Genomic DNA, 23,709 nt, shown 5'->3' on the forward strand with positions numbered 1-23,709 from the left:
GCTAAGCTGGTTGAGCATCCAACTCTTGATTTCAGCTCAGGTCAGATTTCAGGGTCTTGAGAGAGGCACCGTGTTCAGAGGGGAACCTGCTTTGGAATTCTCTTTCCCTCTCCCTCTGCCACTCCCTCCCATGCTCACACTTTCGCTTGCGCTTTCGTGGCTCTCTCTCTAAAATAAATCTTTAAAAAAAATTAAAATCTTAATCTGCAGAATACAGACAAAATGTTTATAGTACTTATACAGTGACAGGGATAAAGCAAGTTTTTATTCTTTCTTTGTTTTTACTTTACAATGAAATACAGTATAAATTAGAAATATAAAGGATTCTTAACAAGGTTGAAAGGACATAATCAAGACTTTGGACATTTAAAAAATATTTTATAAAATCTCAAGTAATAGGAGGAAAGTAAATACAGGACAGTTCAACAACTCACAGAATTCTACTATAAAACAATCCTTAATTTTTAAAATCTGTATAATTGGGGCACCTGGGTAGCTCAGTGGGTTAAAGCCTCTGCCTTCAGCTCAGGTCATGACCCCAGGGTCCTGGGATCGAGCCCCGAATCGGGCTCTCTGCTCATCGGGGAGCCTGCTTCCTCCTCTCTCTCTGCCTGCTCTCTGCCTACTTGTGATCTCTGTCTGTCAAATAAATAAATAAAATCTTTTAAAACATAAATAAGTAAGATAAAATAAAATGAAATCTGTATAATCAAAGGTACTACTTTCCATCAATAAATAAACTTCCAGGAGTCATTCTCTCAAAAGGTGACATACACTAGAGACCAGTACTCAGGCCACTCTGGCATGCCTTCCCTGTTCCGGAAAAGGCTAAGCTATTTCTAACCGGGAGGCTCACCCACCAGCTCCTTCACGCCTCGCTTACCCATTCAGTGACCCCTCGCAACCAGCTTAAAGCCCAACCTTCAACACCCTCGTGGCACCCCTTAAGTGTCCTTTATAGCACTTCCACCACAAGATTAATCGTTTGTGTGATGGCTTCAGCTCTCTCCTCCCTAGGACCATGAAAAAGACCACAGGTCTATGTTCCCCATCACTCCTGTCCTTGTCAGTGCCTAGCACACTGCCTGGCACCTGCAGGTGCCCAATAAACTCGTGCTGAGTTACGTGCCAGCATGACTTACATGGATTTATAGATGGCCGTCATAATGGTTTATAGGGAAAATTAGAGGACTCTCCTGTTCAAGATGAACTGTTAGGTAGATTACTTAAGTGCGGAGTCCTTCATATGGTTCATTTCATTCCACAAACATTTCTAAAGGATTTACAGAAGTATCCAATTCTACACAGCAACTAAATTCTATAGTTAGCAAGAAGCAAAACCACATGCAATTAAGATTAACCTTGGAAAAAACACCCTCAATGGCCCGCATAGAAGCCGCAGATATTTTAAAGCCCAGATCTTAACCCCTTGTTTCTCTTTCAACCGCAGCCTCCCTTCTCCTACAGGAGATATCAAGGTGTGGTCTGCCAGGACAATGTGGTATTCAAAGGAATGTCTTTGGTTTGGGGGGGGCAGGGAGGATAACACTATGTTCTGTTTAACTAAGGAAGGTTCAGTGTGTGCAAGTCCACAAGGCAATGCTGGGCCAGACTCTGTGGTACTTTAGGTACTGAGAACACGAAGATGTGAAATACACAATCGCATATTCTCAGAGGGTTCACATGCCAGCTAAGAAGGAAATAAATACACACACACACACACACACACACACACACGTATATATAAGGAATAAAATAAATATAATAAAAATATAATAAAATATTTAAAAAATAATAAAAACAAAAGTTACATCATATAAAATGCTAAGTATTAAAAAGGAAAAGCATGGTGCAAAAAACATTATTTGGCCTCTCAGAAGCTGACGGATGTTCTTTCTAGTGGCTTTCTTTCAGTAACCAAATCCCGATTTCCCCCTAGGCAGAGGATTCCTCGGATAGACCAGGGCCAAGAGAGCAAAACAGCTGAAGGCAACTGTAAAAGGCCAGAGACCAGGAGGGCCGAGGGCCTGGATGCCCTCAAGGAAACAGATCAGGAGGAAGGGGAAGCAGTTCAGACATACAACCAAGAATGAAGGTGGAGGACTTGGCCATCAGCTGGATGTAAGGGTGAATTAGAGAGTTGAAGATTAGATTTTGAGTTAGTGCCACCACAGACAGATAGGTAAATGTAAGTATCCCCTGATTTTATAATCACGCAATGGACTTCTCAAAGCAGAAAAAAATTCTTAGTGGTTTAAAAAAAAAAATCAAGCTATAAAGCAGTGGTCTACATCACAGAACAAACCTTAAAAAGCATACAAAAATCTACAGAAACATATTTAATATAAAAAGAATGTATTAGAAAATACAGAAAATCTTTTGGGTATCCCACTGCTGATCCCATTTTAAAAGAATGTAGCCTGGGTGGCTCAGTGGGTTAAAGCCGCTGCCTTCGGCTCAGGTCATGATCTCAGGGTCCTGGGATCGAGTCCCGCATCGGGATCTCTGCTCAGCGGGGAGCCTGCTTCCCTCTCTCTCTCTCTCTGCCTGCCTCTCTGTCTACTTGTGATCTCTGTCTGTCAAATAAACAAATAAAATCTTAAAAAAAAAAAAAAAGAATGTAGCATATTTGCACAGGTTAAAAAAAAAAAGACAAGTGCTTGAGTGATTTTGTGGCAAAAATAATTATACATTTTTCAGAAGAAATGCTAGGAAATTACAGAGAGAAAAATCTAAAGTCTCATTTGGGTAAGATTTGCTAAAAAGCAAGACCCATTGTTTGTAACATCATCTACGACCAGACAACCCCCCCCACCCTCTTCTATGCCCTTGATTAAGGGAGAAAAAAATGCCAGAAACTTTCACCACGCTATGCCAGAATGTACTTGTGGAACCATCTGTAGTTCGGGAGAGCCCCCACATTCCTCCTTCAGCTCCACCTGACCCATCTTCTTGATTACAATGTTGCCAGATGGAACCTTTCAGAAGCGGTACCTTTTAGAAACGTGCATCAAACCCTCCTTTCCAGGTGTGCATTGCACAGTGTCCCTTTCTGCTCAGAAGGGAAACAGAGCCATCTAGTCAGGGACAAAAAGCTGGGTATGAATGGGCCGAGACCCTCCAGCTCTATGGTCTCCACAAGCCAGTTCGAAAGTGCGCGAGCTGCTAGCGGGGAGGGCTCAGCCCTGTTATCTACATCAGCTAACAGCCCAATGTCCGAGCATTCTGGTACTGTTTAGTGGAGGACAAAAATTAGGTACAGGTTGAGCTATGTGTGTCAGGGAGAGGGATGTTAATATCCGCAGGAGAGGAGAGACCTGGAGCACAGGAAGACGCTTTCCCACAACACTGCCAGGGCCAGGCCCTGCTGTGCCATTCAGCCCTCCCAGGTCCTGCCTGCTATATTGCCTGGTGTTGCCAGTCCTTGCCCAAAAAGAAAGACTATCTTTGTACCATGTGAAACAGGAGTCAAGCTGGAGGAGACCATAGTTAAGACTGATCCCAAGGTTTAGCCTCTCTCCTGGCAGAAGACATCTTGGACTCTACAACACTGCAGAAGACAGTTCTAGAGCGGGTGAGTAGGAAGTGCACTGCAGCACATCATGGACTATCGCAGAAAGGTCTTCTCTGAAAACAAAATCAGAACTACAACCAAGGGAGGCAACATTCATTATAAAAGCTGTTATTTTCTGCAATGGGATGTATAAAAGAGGAGAAGGAGATTGAAATTCATTTGGTTTATAAAGTGTAGTCATCTGGGATTCTATAATTTCTCACAGCAAAAATAACATGGGATAACTCTGCCGCAACATTTAATTTAGAAAACCTCAAAAAGAGTATATATTTCTTCCCAAAGCAGGACAGATAGGGTATTTGGTTATAGACCAGAGACCAGCCCCTGCTCAGAAGCAACAAAATGGTAACCAAGGAAAAAACAGGCCAATGCCAATGCCTGGGGACCCCAGAGGAAAGCAAAAAGAGGGTAAGGAAAAGAGAGAGCCAGGCCCGAGAAGAGTCCTTAGGAGCTGTCATCGCTCTCCAGCCCCAGAAACTCTGGCCTAACCGTGCTCTTCACAGTTCTTCTCTACCCCCTGCATCCTTAACTCCAGCCTGCCTCCAAAATCCACAGGCGTCCATACTACACAGAAGTGAGGAGCAAAATCACATCGAGTGCCAGTGTAGCATGGGAAGCGGAGACATTAACCCATACCCACACCCACCTTCCCCGCATGCAACTGCATACGTATTACCCCCGAGATGGGCTCTGGAACGGTTCTTATTTGTAAAATCACTATTATGTGCACTACTAATCACTATCACATACACTAGTTCTATGGGGAAGTACCTGTTATATTAATAGGAATATTTCAGGTGTACTGCAGATGAAGAAGTTTCCACAGGTGAACTTGGAACCTAATCGCTATTTATAACACTGATTCTAGAGAAAACTGTTCCAAGTCCCAGACAACCAACTTTCAAACTTTGAAGCAGACACATTTGTGTATTAGGGACTGTCTGTACTTTCATGCTTGGTGACCATTTTGACTCTATGCCAGCCAGAAACGTCCATCTGAACAGAGTTCCTGTGAGCTGACCCAAATAGGATTTAAGGGGCTGCTGTGGATGGTAATAAATTTTGAGGTACTCCATGACACAGACCACTAGCCACGGCTTTTACCCAGGCATGTCGATTTACGAAGGGCTCTATGGGGATAGTAATAAAAAAAATAAAAAATAAATAAAAACTCACCAACACAAAATTTTGCCACACACTGACCCTGCTCTACTCTACGGACATACTGTGGTAGCTTTCCGGCTGTTTATTAACCCCCTCCCAACCTGCTTCAGCCTGGGCTTGCTTCTCTCGTCCATGCTCCCCACTTGGCACTGGCAGGCCATCCGTGCACCCTAAATGCAGAGGCAGCGAGCAACAACAGATGGACCAGACAGCAGAAAAGACAGTTTACTGCTGGTCTGCAGGCAGTCAAACATCACGAGGTACACGGGAGAGAACCCACAGAACTTGGTTACCATGTCTATAGCCAACACCACATGCCCTGTATCCTTATAGGGAAGCAGCCTCAAGATCCAACATGCCGGTAATTGCTAGTGGTGGTTGCGGTGGGGCTGGGGGAAAGCAAAGAAGGGGGAAAACAAGACAAAGAGTACGATTGTGGGTGGGGACTCAATGACACACAGACTGCAACATGGGGACCAAATAAGTTTGCTTAAACCCAACACACTGGAACACAAATGCTTATTGCTTCCCACACAACCTTCAACACGTTTTATAAGACTCCTGCCAACAACCCCGTCTTTAAAGCTACTTCTACTCTGTTCTTAACTGTTCTACCTCTGACCCTTCAACCTTGTTTACAGGCATTTTTAGGTTTTAAAAAATCTCGGTAAATAGGGGTGCCTGGCTGGCTTGGTCGGTAGACCATGGGACTCCTGATTTCAGGGTTAAGCCCCATGCTGGGTGTAGAGAATTACTTAAAACAAAACAAAACAAAACAAAAAAAGCTCAGTAAATAACACAGAGGAGTCAGATCTGCTGCTCTAATGGACATAAGCAGAATGAAGGCAAGCAAGTGCTATAATCTAGTAAGAAATCTCTATTCCGTTTAGACTCAGTTACTCTGATGAAAGGCAATCCTGGGGCTCCAGGAAAGTAACACATCTGGAGGAAAGGCCGCTGGGCCAGGAAGAGCAGGACTCCCTTTGGGTCAGAGGCGTCACGAGAGGGGTCTCAATTCACTTATTTTCAAGTTGTTTATCAAGCTGTTTACCAGGACAGTTTTAAAATAGGTGCTCGGCAAATCGCAAAACTAAGTGCTTCTATTCTAAATTCGGTTACATTCTCGTAAAAATTCCAGTTTAAAAGAAAGACCTTCAAAAAAAAAAAAAAAATCAAATACAAGAAGAAGCCAAACCAACCTTAAGTATCCCTTCTTCACCAGACTAGATGTGTCATTCCGCTCCAAGCCATAAAGCCGAGCTTGCCCAGGCAAGAGACAAGGCTTTCGCGTTTATTTTTATTCCTCTCCTCTTCTCCACTCAAACAATACCGCTTGTTTCGTAAGATCCAGAAGATGAGGGAAAGGTTAAGATCCACAAATAATGGAATAATCTTCAGGGCTGAACCAACGATCATATGTTAAGAAAAAGTAAAAAACAAAAACAGTGACTTCGTTTCAGATGCAAATGCTTCACCTGCCCAGAATTTTTTTTTTTTTTTTGCTCTGAACTTTCTGGCAAGATCCAAATCTCAGGAAATTCCAAACAAATGAAACTCTAAAGGCAATTTACTTAGGAAAAAGGATCTAACTTTAGAGACCCAAGCACATAGCCCCCATTCCTGCCTAGTTCTTTACTTTACAGAGTTGCACCAAACCAACCACAAAATCATATGCTAACAAGAGCTTTGCTTCCTGCAAGTTGACAACTCTCTGCTTTTAATAAATGCCTCTGTTTCCTGTCAGCGTTGGTCAGTCCCGGCTACCAAACCTATGAAGTCTGAGCGAGGGAGACTTTCATACCGTGGCTGTCTCTCATACTTGGCCAGCATGCTGGAACACAACAGCTAATAAGCCACAGGGAAACTGCCCCTCCAGACTGTCATGGTCTGCGCATGGCACAGAGGCCGGGCCAGCTGAGGAAGGCAAGGACAGACTGCAGATGAGACTCTGTTCCATTAGGTGTGGGATGTGTTTATGTGTATGCGTGAATATATCTGGGTTTAGGCCCAATGAAATGAAATCCGAGGATACACAAGGCACTCTGAGGGAGACACCCAGAATTACACATGGTTGTTCCTCAGAAGGGGCTTCTAATGTCACTGGGGGAGGGAGGGTATGTCAGACACAAAAAAATAATAAAAAGCAACAAAAACAAAACAAAGAAAAACAAAGTGTGTGCTGAATCGATGGTGGGTTAGTAACACATGGTCTCCACAATATTATAAACTCGATCCTCCTTCTCAAACAGTTCATGAGCATTCTGGGGGGAGGGAGTGCCCAGGGAGAGACAGAATCTCTGAGTGGAGCTCTACACAGGACTTGATCTCACAACCCTGAGATCGTGACCTGTGCTAAAGTCAAGAGCCGGACGCTCAACCAACTAAGCCACCCAGCCACCCCAATTCGTGAACATTCTGAATAGCACAGCTCATCCATTTGTTCAGGAACTGCTTACTGGGCACCTTCTATATGCCAGGTACAATAAGGGGTACTAAGAGATACAAACGACTCAGACAAAAGCAGTCCCGACTCATTTTTGACTTGACAGGTGACTGGGAAATTTGTCAGTGAACAGGCAACGAAAGGACAGTGGATATGACTACAGCACAGCCGCACAACATGCTACGAGAAGGGAAATACGGGGGTCATGGGAGGACCTAAAAGAGGTACCTAACTTGGATCTGGGGAAAGGGGAAATCAAAGAGAGGCTCCTAAAAGAGGATGCCTAAGATGTGACTGAAAGGAAGAACCAGAAGTAGCAAGGTAGAATGTTCTAGGCAGAGGAAACAGTACACGTAAAGGCTCTGGGAGAGACAGAGAACATTGCCATTTCAGGAACTAAAAGTGTTTTGAAGGCTGCACCAGACTGCGAGAATGTGGCCGCGCATGCTCTGCATTCAAGGGCCATGACTACTTCCTCAGTGAGGAGCTGAGACAGCCCCGGAAGAAACAAAGAGTCAGATGAAAAGGAGCAGTGCGGGGGGACCCCTGATGAATGTCCCCAGTAGAGGATCAGAGAAGAAGCCCAAGAGGGAGAGCGAGGATGAGCTAGAGAAACGGAAGCTATAAAAAGAAAAAGGAAATAATAAGAGCAAGTAATGGAAAACAGAGGCTAGAGAAAATTGAAGAAGCAAACGGAGGTCAGCCATGTTAAACGGTATCATGGTAAGCATGCAAAGAATCCCTCGGAGTAGCGACAAGGAAGCCAACAGTGACATTCTCAGGAATTACTGTGTGGCTCGGTAGGGTGGAACCTAACTTCCCTGAGTCAAAGTGACTGGAAGGTGAACAATGGACACAGTGACCTATTTATTTCGAACACTTCGACTGGAGAAGGAAACTAAAGAGCAGTGGCTGGAGGGAGAGTCGCAGCTGGAGGAAGCCTGAGTTTAAATGGCTCAAGTAGGATGACAACAGAGAGGGAGGGTAAAGGACACACATGCCTAAAAGGTTACTAACCTTTTAGGGCAAGATGCCTTCAACAGGTGAGATGGGAAGGTGTCAAGGCAACACCTAAGGGTTGCCTCAGACAGGAAGGAAGGGCCCCTTCTCCCCATTAGAGAAAAGAGGTGGGAAGGATGGCAGCTGAGTTTCAGATCTGACAGCCAGAGGTTGGGGGAGACAGATCTAGGCTGAAGACTGGATTTCTAGCGGCTCAAGTGGCAAAACTGGGTGATTTTCTCCACCAGGAAGATTTTCTTCCCTTAGCATTTAGGAGCCTGAGCGCAGGGAGAGAAAGGGAAAGGCTGGTCCGGGGCTAGAGCAGGTCATGGATGCTGATAGCAAGCAGATGGGCAAAAAGGCTAGGAACGTCAGAGAGACAGCATTTCCCGTCATGATCACTGTGGAAGAAGGGGAGAGAGGACCTGGGGCTGGGAAAGGAGCAGCTGGAAATCTGGATTAGGACAAAAGCCAGAGATGGGGAAGTAACTGAGTGAGGGAGTGTGGAAGCACAGGAGGCCAGGACCGCAGAGCACAGGGTCTGAGTGTGAGGACGTGTGTAAGGGAGAGAAGATCCCGAGGACCCGGCCTTGCCCATGGGAGGGAGGCAGCAAAGACAGAGGGACATGCGGTTTCCAGGGATGAGGTGGGCATGCTGGGTGGACTGCCCAAATGAACAGTCACATGGCCCCGGGGTGACAGCAGCCTTGGAACAGAAGACCCACTGTGAGTCAGGTAAATTAAGAGGAGGAGGCAGGGATGGGGGTGGGGCAAGAACTGAAACGCTTCCCCAATATGGCAATTTATTGACTAGGAGGAAATCTTAACCAACTCCTAAGATTAAGATACACACACACACCCCCCTCCAACCCCAAGTGTTTTCACTTTCCTTAGCAAATCTGAAGACAAAGGATAATCAATGAACCAGAGGTCTTATCCAGAGTCTGGACTTCTATAAAGAATGCCTTTTTATAATATTTCTTATTCACTTCCACCTTAAAAATGGTTGCTTCCCCTACCACACCCTGCAATATTTTGGCCATTTAATGGCTACGTTTTAGTGATTCTGTTGAGAGGCTTGTGAACCATTCTTTTTCTACCCCACACATCTACTTCTGCTATGTTCTACAGATATGGATATGATTTCAAAATAAAACCAGAAAAAACACACACTCACTTAATCATCCCGCTCACCACTAAAGAAGAAACAGCCAAAATGTCTTTTTTTGTACTTAGTCATCTCTTGGTAAAGAAAACTCTCCTTTTCAGATCTTTAATTAGTGATCAATGACTATTTTTTTTTTTAAATCACATGCAGGATTTCTGCACATAATCTTCACAGCTAGAATTAGAAGGGAAAAGGGAAGAGGACTCACAACACCATAATGGTTTGCAGATACCAATTCTGACCACTTCTACACGGCAAGGAGCACAGTAAGCATGTGAATGACAAACAGGCAGTAACTGGTAAATCCTTCAGAATTTCTCAAGATGAACATTTCTGTGTCTAAACATAAGCAACTTTAGTCTCAGAATTTGTAATCATACCCAAAGTGTTTAAATGCCTAAAAATTAAAGCCTATTACTCAGCCATTTAAAAGTAGGATAATTATCAGCAAATTTAAGTTATTTTATAAGGTATGTGACTTGAAAGAATCACTCAAACAAAGCCATCTGTGTACCAAAAACTGCTAATAAACAGACCACATAATGGGATAAGCCAGCCAACATCGTTAAAAATATCCTTTAAAATCCACAATGAATAATTGAGACCTTTAATCTCATAGTGTCAGCTGCAAATCAGGGGTTTAACCACATAATTTCAATTTATTCATAACAAGTCAGGCTTATACTTAAAGATGCTTATAAAGAATCTTTATTTTGCCTATTAAAATATATAATAATTCTGAGGAGACTGCATAAAATCTACGGCCAAGTCACTGATCACGGCAGTCAGTACCGTGCTGACTTGCCGGCTAAGTGCAGCTCACTGTGGCTGGTGCGCCCTGGCTAGAAGCTGACGGCACACCAACCTCCTCCTGAAGAAGACACCTACACAGGTAAGTCCGTGCACGGTGGCACGCGGTCAATGCCACAATGTGACCTCCACTATGCCATCCTATCAGAAGGGTTCAGAGGCCATTAGCGCAGTCAAGGTAAGAAGTAATGGCACAGGAAACAGAAAAAAAGGGAGAAAGGAACTATATGTGGGAGGGCATAAAATGCACAAGAAATGTGTGCTAGGGATGGAAGAAGGGTTAAAATCGAAGAGAAAGGAAGTTACATATGTTCCCATGTTCTCAAACACAGGTAATGTTAACACTTAATATGAAGGGTAAGGAGGAGCCCAGATTCGGGGTCTGGAGAACATACAGGGCTTGCTCCTGCTTGCTTGTGGGATCCCCACTTAGACATTACTTTTATAGATTGTCCTTCCTTACCTGACAGCTCCTCCATCTGTTTTTCCTGCTCTCAAGTGTGCCCTGGGCCTAGGCCTGTGAGAGTTTTTATCACTCTAAACTGAGACTATCTCTATTCAACCCCTTTGCTGGCCGGACTATAAAGCCACCAAGGGCGAGGACCAAGTGTGTCTTGTTACCCACTATCCTCACTGTCTAGTGAGGCCCTAGCACCCAGAAGCTGTTCATGTGTTTGCTGAGTGACTGAATGAATGGACCCTGCCTGCAAGAAGCTTACAAACTAGAACAGAGAGGAAATGAGGTGGATTAAAAATTTCATGGAGAAATTGTTCTTTAGGTTTTCATTTCATATATACAAAAAAGTATAAAATGGCTAATGCCATCCTGTCACATGATGTAGGGGTATTAAAATATTGAACTGGTTTGGGGATCCCCTTTTGGGATTCTGCTTTGGGGGTAAAGGTACAAAACTTAGAACAAAGACCTTGACTGTTTAATAACGGTAAAGAATCTTCCCTGTTTGTTCTAATTTGTCATATACAACATTATCTCTGTGGAATAACAGATGCTCAAGAAGGATCAAAGAAAAAAATGACGTACAATATAACACGTCCTTCTGCTCCTGAACAAGGATAGAGACCTTAACAACACACATTCTCTATAACCTGCGTATTTATTTTACTTGTATCATGGCTACCATTTATTTCATTCCTGGACAGAATAAGGTAGAGAAGCCATATAATCAGGAGTTCAGACCTGTGACAAATGGTCTCATCCCTAACCAAGTCATAAAACAAGTCATTAAAAACACTACTTCTGGGCGCCTGGGTGGCTCAGTGGGTTAAGCCGCTGCCTTCGGCTCAGGTCATGATCTCAGTGTCCTGGGATCGAGTCCCGCATCGGGCTCTCTGCTCAGCAGGGAGCCTGCTTCCCTCTCTCTCTCTCTGCCTGCCTCTCCATCTACTTGTGATTTCTCTCTGTCAAATAAATAAAATCTTTAAAAAAAAAAAAAAACACTACTTCTTCGGTTTCTCAATGCAAGCGTATTTGTGCAACTCATTCTTTTTATCGAGTCCCAATTTAATTTCCATGTTGGTCATCAAAAACAGTTCGTGGAAATAGCTGAACATGGGACAAAAATACCCTTACACTCAGTCGCCCAAGATGGAAAAAAATGGTGGCAGCTTCCAACTTCCTCAAAATAGTAGGAGGGGCTAACCATGAAGAGGGGAAGGGGAACGGCCAGAAGAAGCACCTGGTTCAAGATTTCATCCTGGATGTTAATGTCAAGGGCTTTCTCCTAGGCATTTTCCGACTAGCCACCAAATTTGCCTCTGGCTAGTCTTCCCTTGCTTTGATCTTCCCTAATGACAGTGTACCAGCTACTTAGCAAGGCTAAACATCTTTTTAAAATCATCTTAATTCTAATACTAATATCAAATGCCAAGGAAAAACCCAACTTGGACTAGAAGCTGCAAACTCAAGAACATCCAAGAGCTGGGCGGTTCGTGTAAGGGAGGGCGGTGTGACCTGCCGTGGAGCTGTGCTAAACTGAAGCACACACACGTGTGTGTCCGGCAGGAGGGGTGCCCCTTGGCCTACCAGACCACGGCCAAGGTAGGCTCAGACAGGGTAGTCTTCAGATTTTTCAAGAGAATATCAGAAATCCAGGTTTGTATGTAACTTCTCCTGATTTAGAATCAATGACAAAAATTTAAACTCCTCCTAAAAAAACAAACAAACGAAAACACTGTGTGGACCAAGCAAAACAGGACTGTGGGTGGCCAGTGTGACATCTAGGAAAAGAGGACAGAAAACTGAGTAAAGGTCTAAAACTACAAACTATCTCTTCTATGTCCTAACAAACCGGGAGACCTCGCACAATTCCTTGTCTCTCTCTCTGCGGCCGAGCACCGGCGTGGGCGTGACCACAGTGCTGCTGTCAGGCTGGACTGCGGACACCGGCGATCTGAGCAGAGAACATCAAGGCTCTGATACCTAATTGTCCTCCTAAAACACTGCCTGCTGTCAAAGACCAATTTACAGTGCACACTATATGGCAGGGCATGTAAAGCATTTTGCGCAGTGCCTGGAGCACAGAAGAGATTCGATAAATGTTCTCTGTTTACTGCGTTCTATTACAAATGAGGGTAGAACGTGGGTCAGACCATGCATTTCTCCCTTGAGCAGGAGGTATTAGTCCAATTACAAAACCCAATAATCCTTTTTAGACATAAAAAGGATTTCTAAGGAGAGTTTCTAAGGAAACAACACTCATCAATGGTACGTAGTTATTTTACGAAATAATTGGATTTACACCCTCACTGGGCAATGTTAATTATTTTTAAGAACATAATAATCGATTTTTAAAGTTTTAAGTGGAGTTAATTTGAAAATGTAAAGCTCCATCTCACTATTAGGTAAGGGGGAATCACATAACATATAAAGCTACCAAGTCCAGCAAGAGTAGGACACAAAGCCCCACGTTTTCCAGAAAAGTTGCCCCATCCTCCTGGCTCCTCGTGTGACTGTGCACTTGTAGAATGTTAGCTTCGAGTCATGCTGTAAGGCTATCTCGTCTTATCTCCACATTTTACACATCCTGCATGTAACTCTTTCAAGGTCCCACAACAGTCCAAGGCCGACTGAGAACCTGGACCCAGCCGTCTTTTTCCATGACCTCACAAATCCCTGGGGAGAGGTCTATTCAGGCTGGATGGTTAAGGGTGGTAGCGGGGCAGCCTGGGACTAACGCCTGGAAACAAGTGTCCTGTGTGCAACTGACTAGCGCTGGGGAGAGATTTAAGGCCCAGGCCTTAGGAGCAAATGGCCCTATGCACCGAGGGCACAGGGTGGGGAAGGTTTCCGACACACAGCCAACCAGAGCCTCGCTTCAGCAGTACACCTCAGGGTCCATCACGCTCTTTTAAAAATCCTCAAATATCAACTGTGCCCTTTTAGCCACCAGCTTGGAGCAAGAGTTCCAAACCTCGATGAAAGAATCTAATTCACCCACTAGAAAAGGGGAAATGTCACTAAGCAGAGGAATTAATGATTTTAAAAGAATGTTACGATGCTTCAAACTATCCAACTTCCAAGGCACTGAGAAAGTATTTTGTGAAATGCAGGCCAGTGGAGAATATAGATTGTGTCCTACATTCAAAATCTTTCTAGAAAGCATGTTTTAATGTCAAAGGATATAAAGCAAGCTGTGAACAGGAGACTAAAATTAGCTCAAACCACAAATAACCTAACACACTTATCACTTCCTTATGATCAACCTACAAAAATCAACATTAAAGGCATTTACAAAACTAAGGGTGTGATGCCAATTTACACCTTTAACTTCAGCTGCATCCTTGCTTCCTTCCAAAATACACCTGACGTGTGAACATTACCAAAAAGTGACAATTTATTAATTTGAAGACAAGCAGGAGGGAAACCATTAGAGCTAAGTTTTGCCCTGTCAATACAACAGCACGAACCAGTTCTTAAGTGGTTAGAATGGTAACCACCTCCTCAAACTGAAGATAGGAAATTCTGGGGGACGGACCACACCCATCTCCAGCTGCATTTCACCCGGAGAACTAGGGACACACCGGATTCCTACTTCTAACCAAAGCTTGCCTCCATCTCCTAAAAACTTTTATTTCCTACCTTTTTTTTTTTTGAAGATTTTATTTATTTATTTGACAGACAGAACACAAGTAGGCAGAGAGGCAGACAGAGGGAGAGGGAGAAACAGGCTCTCTGCTGAGCAGAGAGCCCGATGCGGGGCTCGATCCCAGGACCCTGGAATTATGACCTGAGCCAAAGGCAGCCACTTAACCGACTGAGCCACCACCCCAGCAACCCCTATTTCCTACTTTCAAAAACAACATCTTCCAACAAACCAAGTCTGTTGGGAAACACAAAAGTTTCCTGTCATCAAGTGGTGGAGCAAGTTGCAAGAGGAAGCTCCGTTGACAAATACACGTCCATAAAAAAACCAACAAAACAAAAGCAAACAAACAACAACAAAAAAACCCCCCAACTAGGTTGGTTAAACTTCTACAGTGATTCTCTCTGCACAATGACTATGTTTTGGTAAGTTTTCTTGGGAGAACACAAGCTCACAGAAAATGGAAACAAGTGGTTAAGGAAAGGTGAGGTAGGACCTGCCCACGGCCCCATGCGCTCCATGCTGCCGTCACTCAAACGCTCAGAAGCATCCTTCCTCGCAGGCAGAAAACTAAGGGGGAAAGCAGCAGACCTGGGTGCTGTGACGAGAACAGAGGAAATGAAATACCAGTCACGACACTGATATTTGCAGGGCATGCTGAGAAAACTGTTAGTGGGATGTGAAGGACTATTTAGTGTACTTTGACAGAAGTGGTATCATGATGGGGGCATAAAAAATCCACTGAAACCCAGCATCACAGGGATGTGGCTTCTCAAGGACTGTTCAGAAGACATGACCAGCTCTCCCCTACTGTAGCTAAATCCCTGGGTGTGCAGAGGACTGCTCCAGGAACGTGGCTTTGGGCCTGTAAACCTGATGTGGCTTAATGCAACTTCCTGACCTTACCCCATTCTGCCGCACCCCCTCCCTCACCCCATCCCAGAGGAGGATGACCCCAAAGATCCTGGCAACAGGGAGCTGCTCTCCAGGTCATGCAGAACAACAACGGCGATGCTCCTAGATGCTCCTAGATTCTCCTAACTCAAAGATGCCGTTAAGATACACTCCTATGTGGAGGACAAACAAAGCCAAACAACAACAAAAACACACAAAACAAAATACCCTCCCCCAAAGAAGACCACAAAGTATCTCTTAGAGGTACCTTCACTCCCTGCACAAGTGAGCCACACAAATATTTATGACCCAGTGAAGGCATTTCTTTCCTTGGCCCGTGCAGAAGCAAAGTAAGCCCTATTTGAATAATGAAGCAGGACAAAATCTAAAAGAGTTAAATATAACAGTGACAAATGTATAACCATCAAGGGAATTTGAAGCTGTTTTACCACATTCCGTGAAATGCAACTTGCCTATTTGTTCTCTCGAGTGAAGTTATATTGAGAAGTGATTTCATCCACAGGCATTTTTAAGTAACCTCTTGTTCTTAAGAGAACTCCAACTATTTGGAATAATTACTTGATGTTCGCTTTCCTGTAAGCAATTTGCCATAGTGTATAATTTTCTGAATAATCAGTACTCATCGGAATAAAAACTAGCTAAGCTGTTCTGTGAAACTTAGTGTGGCAATTGTAAAATGAGATTCCTCAAAAGGAAGAGATACACCAATAAGAAGCCCCTTAAGTAAGAAAAAAGGTCAGGGGAAAAACATTTTATGAGAATAACGGATCAGGAACACTTTCTCCTTCTCCAATCACTAACTAATACATTTAAAAAAATACAATTCTGGAAACCTAGTTTTGCTACGCTCATCTTATCTTTGCAAGCGGTGTTGCTTGCCCACAAAAGCCACAAACACAGCCGAGGTTTTTTTTCTCCTTCTTCATCTGTAAAAGAAAACATGCCCACTCAGTCTTTGGGAAGAAGCCTCGGCAAGTAAAAGAGGAGCCCAGGACACAAGCCTACCTGGGCCCAAAGGTTTCCTTCAGCAACTGGCAACCCCTCAATTAGGATCTGGAATTTCTTGGCACTGCACCAGATTCAGAGTACGAAGATATATACACATATACATTTATTTCCAGGGAAAACATAGACCTGAAGTGTCTCTTTGCTAATAAGCCATGTTTACTCGTGAGTCCATATAGCAAAAGTAACTTCATGAAGAATTACCCTGGGCGATGTGGAAAACATACTGCTTCACTAGAATCACAAGCATATAGAACTGCAAATTCAATCACGTCACAATTTTTTTTTAAAAGATGAAAAATCAGTCATTAGTCGCTGTTACTTGGTCTGCAGTGTGACCCGTATCACATCCCATCCCATCAATGGATATGAGGGACTAGACTTTTCTTTGACTATTTATTTCGGGGGGGGGGATCTTCCATATGAAATGGTCTTGTTTCCAGTTTTCAGACATTCAAAATTTATAAACTGTCAGTATGATACTCGTGATTATGTCAAGCTGCCTAGCTGAAAGGGCAGCAACGAGTGAACTGTGAAGTCCACTCCTACCAACGACTATTTCTAAAGCGCTGGAGACTTGGGTACTTTCTTCTCAAACATGGCAGCTGTGTAAACGATCACACTATTCAAATGAAGTTTAGACCAGATGTAGGTTTCTTTCTAAAATTACATCATAAAGGGCAGCTACTCTTGGGTACCTAGCTGGGGTTGAATCTTTCGTAAATTCTTAAGAATCAGTTCCTCTATCTTTTACGGGAAAAACCACCCAATTGCTACTTAGAGAAAAACTGCAAGCACATTGCATATGTCAGTGCTACTCATTTTCCCACATTAATAAATCAAATGAACCCCACTTATTACAAATGTTTGGTACTTCTTGGGGTGGGGGGAAGAAACTCAATTCTTTTGAGTTGTTAACTATACTCACAAAACTCATACACATTTTGAAGTCTAACTGTACTCACCAACACCCACACCTTACAAAACTGAGTAACCACTGCAGTGTTTACAAGGGTGACTTCAGGAATATTCGATTCTCTTTGTGAGTACATTAAAGACTCTTTATTACTTGATGTGAACTCTGTGATCAGTTAGGCCAGGATCATTTTTACCAAGGAAGGGACTGAAGAAGAAAGGAAGGGGCCCGGTTACCATGGTTAGTCACAGAGCTGGGACCAAAAAAAAAAGCGAAAGATTCAACTACTCTCCTGGCCGGAAGGGTGGTCTGATCAAAGACCAAAAAACATTTGCCTTTACCATTTATACTTAGAGGGGGGGAAAAATCACACTTTGTAAGGGTTGTTACTTTATGGAGAACCATATTTTATATTCCATAATCAAAAATATTTCACAAAACAACCACACGCAAAGCCCTTCTAGAAGGCACGTGAGAGCAAGTCAAGAGCAATAAGGACAAAGTAATTCTTAGAGAGAACACCTCCAATTCTCCTATTAAGTTTGCCTTAGTCCAAGTACAAATTTGCTATTAAATGTAAAGTTCCTATAAAGCGAACTGGTGGTATCAGCATCCACTAGGTAAGAATTCAGTCCTTCCTTCCAAGCCACCAGGGCAGACAGTACGAAATTGCTTCAGTAGGTCACACCTTAAAATGTGGTGATTTTCTCCAAGAGTGACCTCTGCTACCAGTACTAATGCAAGCTAATCTAATTGTTTCTACCATTCCTTCCCCTCCTAGAATGGGAGCTGGGAAATGGGTCTTGTTTGTCTTTATACTGCCAGAGCCTGGCAGAGAGCTGCCAACCAATTTAATCCCAACATTTCTTGGGCACTTTGTGCCAGGTGCAGAGGACACCAAGATGAACGAGAGAAGGAAAAGCTGACCTCAACAGCTTGGACTCAAGAGAACACAGGCCCTGGCAGAAACAGTGCCTTTAAGAGCAGGGCTTTAGATGAGGTAGGTATGAAGCTGTCTGGAAACACATACACAGGGGAGAGAGCAAAATCCAAAGCGAGGAGGCGCACATTTGAGCTGGGAGCCGTGAGCCAGACCGTGGGAAAGGCAGCCTGGACAGAGTGTTAAGCCAAGACACAGAAGAGGGAAAGCTAAGCACGAGTTAAGTGTGGAGGACGCTGCACCTTCTAGTGTGGCTAGAATAGAATGTGCATGGGAGGGGTGGGTGCAGCTTGGCTGCCACACGAAGGAGTTTGGACCCGACAGGTATTTCAAAAGCACTAGAAGTAGTTGGACCAAGTGACAGGATCAGGTCTGTTCTTAACACAGTTATTCTAGGGATCACGTCAAGAATATACAGGGTGGGTGGGGGAAGATGTGAAGAGACTGTGAAGGGACCGTATTAATTCGTTACCAGCTGCCCTCGTTTCTGTGGTGTGAAACGAAAAATGACAAGTGTCTCACGGGCAAAATCTGAGAACCTACACCCCTGGGGTGGTAGAAGCGATGCCATGGCCAATCAATGAAATATGGTAGAGGGAATCAAGGACTATGCCCAGCACTCAAGGATTTTCAAAACATGTACCTGAAATGACTGGTACCAAACTACACTGTCTTGGACAACGACCTAGCTAGACTTCCCATCTCCCCCCAGAACATGGACAGTAGGAAGAAACATGCCCAGCCTATTTGTCAGTATTGTCTGGTGACAAATTAAGCAACAAATGAACAAACTGACAAAGTAACAAAAATGAACAAATTCACGTCAACACTAGGGAGGGACAGCAGCTTGCATCTGTTGCTGGCAGGAAGGTTTAGAAGAAAGTACCTGCTTTATAAAACCACGGCGCGGGACAAAAACTGCCAAAAGCATTCTGCAATATAGAAATCAGAAAACTGACAATTCACAAAGGGGGCCAGGGGAGAAAAAGAAAAGGCACAACTGTTTCAGCACTTGATAGTCTGAAAAACCCTTACAGGGGCATTTTTAAATGTATTTCCATCGTGAAATTCAGTATATACTCAATTACATTATTCAGTACCAGGTATGGAATTTAGGGGAGCCATTCATGCTAAAATGCAAATGCAGTGAGGAAGCTGTGGAGCCCAAGGGCAGATCACCAGCAACTGACAGTCGTCCGCATCACCGTGATCCCCGGGCTGACTTTTCAGAGCCATCTGATACAGTTTACCTGCTTCCAAAAGTACCAAAGTGTACCTATAGATAAGCCAGCGAAGCCAAAGAAATACTAATAGCAAGAAGTCCTCCCCTCCACTGTTTCTACCAGTGCTCCCAGTTACCTTGAGTCCAATCACAAGGTCTTCCCACCATTTCCAAAGTGGTGGTCAGACACCTAAATTTAGTCCACTCAAACCCGGGCTACACAAGAACATTTAGATCTAATGGGTCACTCAAGATGACTAGAACTTCCCAATCTCTCCCTGTCATTTCCGTTTGTCATTTTTTTTTTAAGTGAAGTGAGTCATAGTGTATAGATCTTTCTCCTCTGCACAAAATAGTTTCTCTCTGAAGAGAATGGTACTGATATAAAAATTACAACGAAATTTTAACATTCATCTTCTTGGACTGTAACAATGTAAGCTGTACACAGCAGCAAGGAATTTGGGTGAACTACCATTATAGCATGGTTTAACCTAGTCAGGCATTTGTTCGTATTTCATAATGAAAGCAGCTATAAAAACAAATGTCAATTGGAAGAGCAGCCCACTTTACAAAGCTTGTCTCTAACATAGAATAAATTTTGACTTCAAGTCACGAGGTACTGTTGCAATCGTCTTTATCTGAAACAATCACATCATTCACACTGAAAAATAGTGAACAGTGTCAGAGAATCGAAGAACTGGAGATGAAACCAACAGCAAAACACCTGACCCAAACCTTAAACTACAAACGGAGGGCAGCTCATTAGCTATTTTCATTCATTCCAGCCCTCTCCTCTTTCATTCCAGCCTTGGAAAACCAATCCCTTTCCCGTGTCTGCCATCTCTCCCCTCTTCTGGACAACCAGACCAACTCAAACTCCAGGCTCGCTAAGTATGACTTCCACTTTTCCAAACAGGCACACAATCACTTAAATGACAGAAAACAACTTTAAAGCCATCTAATAGGCTAGCACAGCTGACTTTTTATATATCTAAATGCTGATTAGTATCTATGCGCTTAACAATTAAAAACACAGTTATGCTCACTTTCTCAAGTTAGGCTAGCACAGAATCTTTGCCCGAAACGTTTGGTTCCTAAGCCACCACATTCCTCAGCATTCAAGCCTAATTCACCCTTGGTTCTTCTCCCAATTGTTTCCAAGCTTTTGCATCTTTTGGTTTTAGTTAGGAAAGAAGTATAGTGGGAAATAACTGCACAGTCTCACTTACAAAGTTGTAAGCCAAAATTACCTATTATTTTTAAAATCACAACAGACTGCACAAGCTCAAAATGACTTTGTAGAGGGCTGCCCTCACTGTGACATGCTATAAAATATTGATTTTTTTACTTCCATTTCCTACCAATGATGAACACATTTCTTTGAAAAATAATGGTTTTGGGAAATTGACACACACTTTGGGAAATTTGCCACTTTAGACTCAAGGTCGTTTGAACTCTGTTTTTAAAAATGCCATCGTTGCCCAATAAAGAGCTACTTTAAACCCAAAAAGGAAAGGAGATTCTGATTTTGATTTTAGAAAAGAAAAATATCTGTATGGTATAGGTGAGAAAGCCTATAGTGGACAATTCTCTAAAATAAAAAGGAACCACCTCCAGGAACATGCAATCCACCAAGAAGCTGGGAAAATCTCGACACACTGCAGTGTGGCTAACTCCTGGCGTTCAAATGTGGTAGCCACATATAAGAATGGTGAGGGAAATTAACAGAACCAGCATGCTTCATGCTGGGGCGTGCATAACACGGTTTTAACAATGCTTGGATGACAGGTTCCCCACTCTGCCCTAAAACAGTAAGAAATAAAATTCAACCAAGAATTGTTTTTTTCCTCCCCAACAACTTTTTATAATATGAATCTGCTGTTGCCAACTTCGTTTCAGTACCATTTTCCCCAGTGCTTCCTAGAGGCCATCTCCATTCGTGATGGGATATATTCTAATCAATACTTCGAACCAACAGTTTTTTCATTTAAAGCCACTTGAGACTCTACTGCATTAGATTTGATGTAGAAAATCTGTCTACACATTCTTAAAATTACTAGTGGAATTCATTCAATTAACTCAGAGATGAGACAATACAAACTTCATATATTGATTCAGCACAGTTATACAGATTACAGTGGTTAAAAATACTAGTCTATTAGAAGTTAATATCCATTACAGTCCTAGTAAGAATCCTGTCAAATAAGCTTGATGCAAATCCACATGAAGCCAGGCCTGCCAAAAAAAGGCTTTTGTTAAGTCAAGCATACCAAAGAACTGCTTAAAGCTTTCTTCCTTTTTAAGTGGAGCTCAAAATAGATTTTAATACTACCAGCTGATGGATCTCACAATTTGCCTTTTGAGCCTATAAACTGAAAACAGAATAAAATGCATTCTCCCTTCACACAAGTAACAAAAATCTCCCTATTCTGTCCATCGCCTATTTAAGATACTGAGTGTGGTTTTGGTTAATCCTCACAACCCCCGCAATGACATTTAATCAGGAGCTCATATTTTCTTTAGAGGATTTAGCTGCTTATGAAAGCAGACCTTCTCGTGTTGTTAATCTGATGCTGCAGACTGGTGAGAAACCCTACCTTCCTAACTTTTTTTTTTTATCTATGAACCACGTAACCCACAAGGAGATGAGGACTGGGAAGACACGATTATCTCAGCCAGAACAAAAAGGATAAGATGCTCACTGGGGAGAGAAGCTGTTTTGGGGGGCGGGGGGGGGGGGGGAGTTAACCTTCCCGGTTTCCTGCCCGGTAGGGTACTATTTTGTCCCCAGAGGAGTGGGTTTTTTGCAGGTGTTCTGACTGAAAGGCACTTTGGTCGGATCATCTCAGGGCTCGCCCCTGCTCCCCATTCAGCACAGAGAGCAGAAGTCTCTTCCTCTGACAGATCCTCCCTGGCCCCCCTTGAGGCGGTCCACCTTCCAGGCAGTGACTCTACCCCGTTATGGTGTTTTGTTTTCCTCACCGCATCTGTCACAATCTGAAATGATTTGCTCCTGTGTTTGACTGCCCTATTCGACTCCAAGCTCCGAGAGACATAGGGTCCTGTCTGTCTCGTTCTGCAAACACTACTTCCAGCGCCATGCCCAGCACGGAACAGGCAGGCCGATTCATGTTCACTAAATGAATGAACAGGAAGGGGGGAGAGGGCTGTCATCCTTGGGACTTGACACACACTGAGACGAGGGGAGAGGAAATGTGAAGGAGGGCGGGGGGAGTAACCCTTTCCCCCCAGGGAGACAAAGGAAGAGAGTCTGAGGTGGTCCAGTCTAGAAAAGGAAGTAGTGGGGGTGTTCCATCAACCCCAGGGGACAAAGAGTGGATAAGCAGGGGGGCGGGGTCAGGGTGCGAGGGATTAGCGCTGAGAGCCCCGACGGGCGGCCTCCGGCCTTGAGGATATAAGGTGGGTGGGGGATCAAAGGGGTTTGAGAGGCCCCGGAGAGACGCAGGCCCACCCGGGGGACAAAGAGAGAGGAGGCCCGCCTCGGCCGCCGTCGGATCGAATCCTCACGCTGCAGGGCCGAGGCGGAGGGCGAGACCCAGAGGGAGGGCCGGGCCTGGGGGTCTGAGGGGAAGGTTCACGCGGCCTAAGCGAGGGGCCTGCCGCGCTCCGGGGCGCTACCCCACCTGGTAAATGGCCGCCCAGCTCCCGGCCTTGTCGATCTGCTCGAACTCCTTTTCCATCTCCATGACGGCCCAGGGCGGCTGCTGCGCCTCCTCCTGGGCCCAGTGCACTGCCTGCCGCTCTAGGCCGCGCCGCGCTCTCGGCTCTTCAGCACCGCTGCAAGCCTCTACTCCCGCCGCTACTGCCGCCCTAGCCGCCGCTGCTTCTTCATGTCAACCCGGCAGCCGGAAGTACGCACCGCGCTGCCTCAGGCTCCGCCCCCCAAGTGAGAGAACCAATTAACATTCGAAAATGTCGGCAATAACTTCCGCGGGGCGGAGCCGGGGGGAGGTGCTGGGGGAAGTGGCCTCAGCCCCGCGAGACGTCAAGCGGCGTGCGCTCTCTCCTCCCCACGCGGGGCTCGGGGGCTTGGGCGTGGCCCACGCCGGTTGCCTGGGCGACCCTGGGAGCCCCGCCCACGGAGCGTGGGCTTGTAAGACCGGGTGGGTCTTGGGTTCAAGCCTCAACGCAGCCAGTTGAGTTACAGAGTGACCTTGAAGAACCATGGATCTGTCCTGCCTCGCGGGGACCGGCCTCAGTGCTGCAAGCTGGAGTAGGGGCCGAGGGCTGCATGCCTTCTCCTCAGGCCAAATGTCCAGCCCCTTTTTCGTTTTCGAGGGTACTGTCCTTGTCTGAGACGCAAAGTTTCTGTTTGAGGTCTCCTATCCTGGGCACTGCAAGAATGAATGGATTGGGGTCTTGGAATGATTTTCAATATTTCTCAAAGTAGCAAGGAAATCCTGCTCAGACTGGACTCAGTGGAACACAA

At 44.5% G+C, this 23,709-nt stretch overlaps 1 protein-coding gene across 2 annotated transcripts in view; it reads right to left on the bottom strand.

Annotated features, from left to right (window-relative positions):
• Positions 1-23,099, bottom strand: part of PTPN1 (protein tyrosine phosphatase non-receptor type 1) — a 66,792-nt gene extending 43,693 nt beyond the window's left edge. Inside the window, exon 1 of one of the 2 annotated variants that reach the window (XM_044262843.1) lies at positions 22,904-23,099. In XM_044262843.1, coding sequence (XP_044118778.1) covers positions 22,904-22,966 — 63 coding nt within the window. In that variant the 5' untranslated portion in view covers positions 22,967-23,099. The remainder of the gene's footprint in view (positions 1-22,903) is intronic. The other variant, XM_044262844.1, reaches the window with a different exon arrangement.
• Between the last annotated feature and the right edge of the window lie 610 nt (positions 23,100-23,709).

The sequence above is a fragment of the Neovison vison genome, chromosome 8 (genome assembly GCF_020171115.1).
Source record: "Neovison vison isolate M4711 chromosome 8, ASM_NN_V1, whole genome shotgun sequence".
Taxonomy (NCBI): Eukaryota; Metazoa; Chordata; class Mammalia; order Carnivora; family Mustelidae; genus Neogale; species Neogale vison.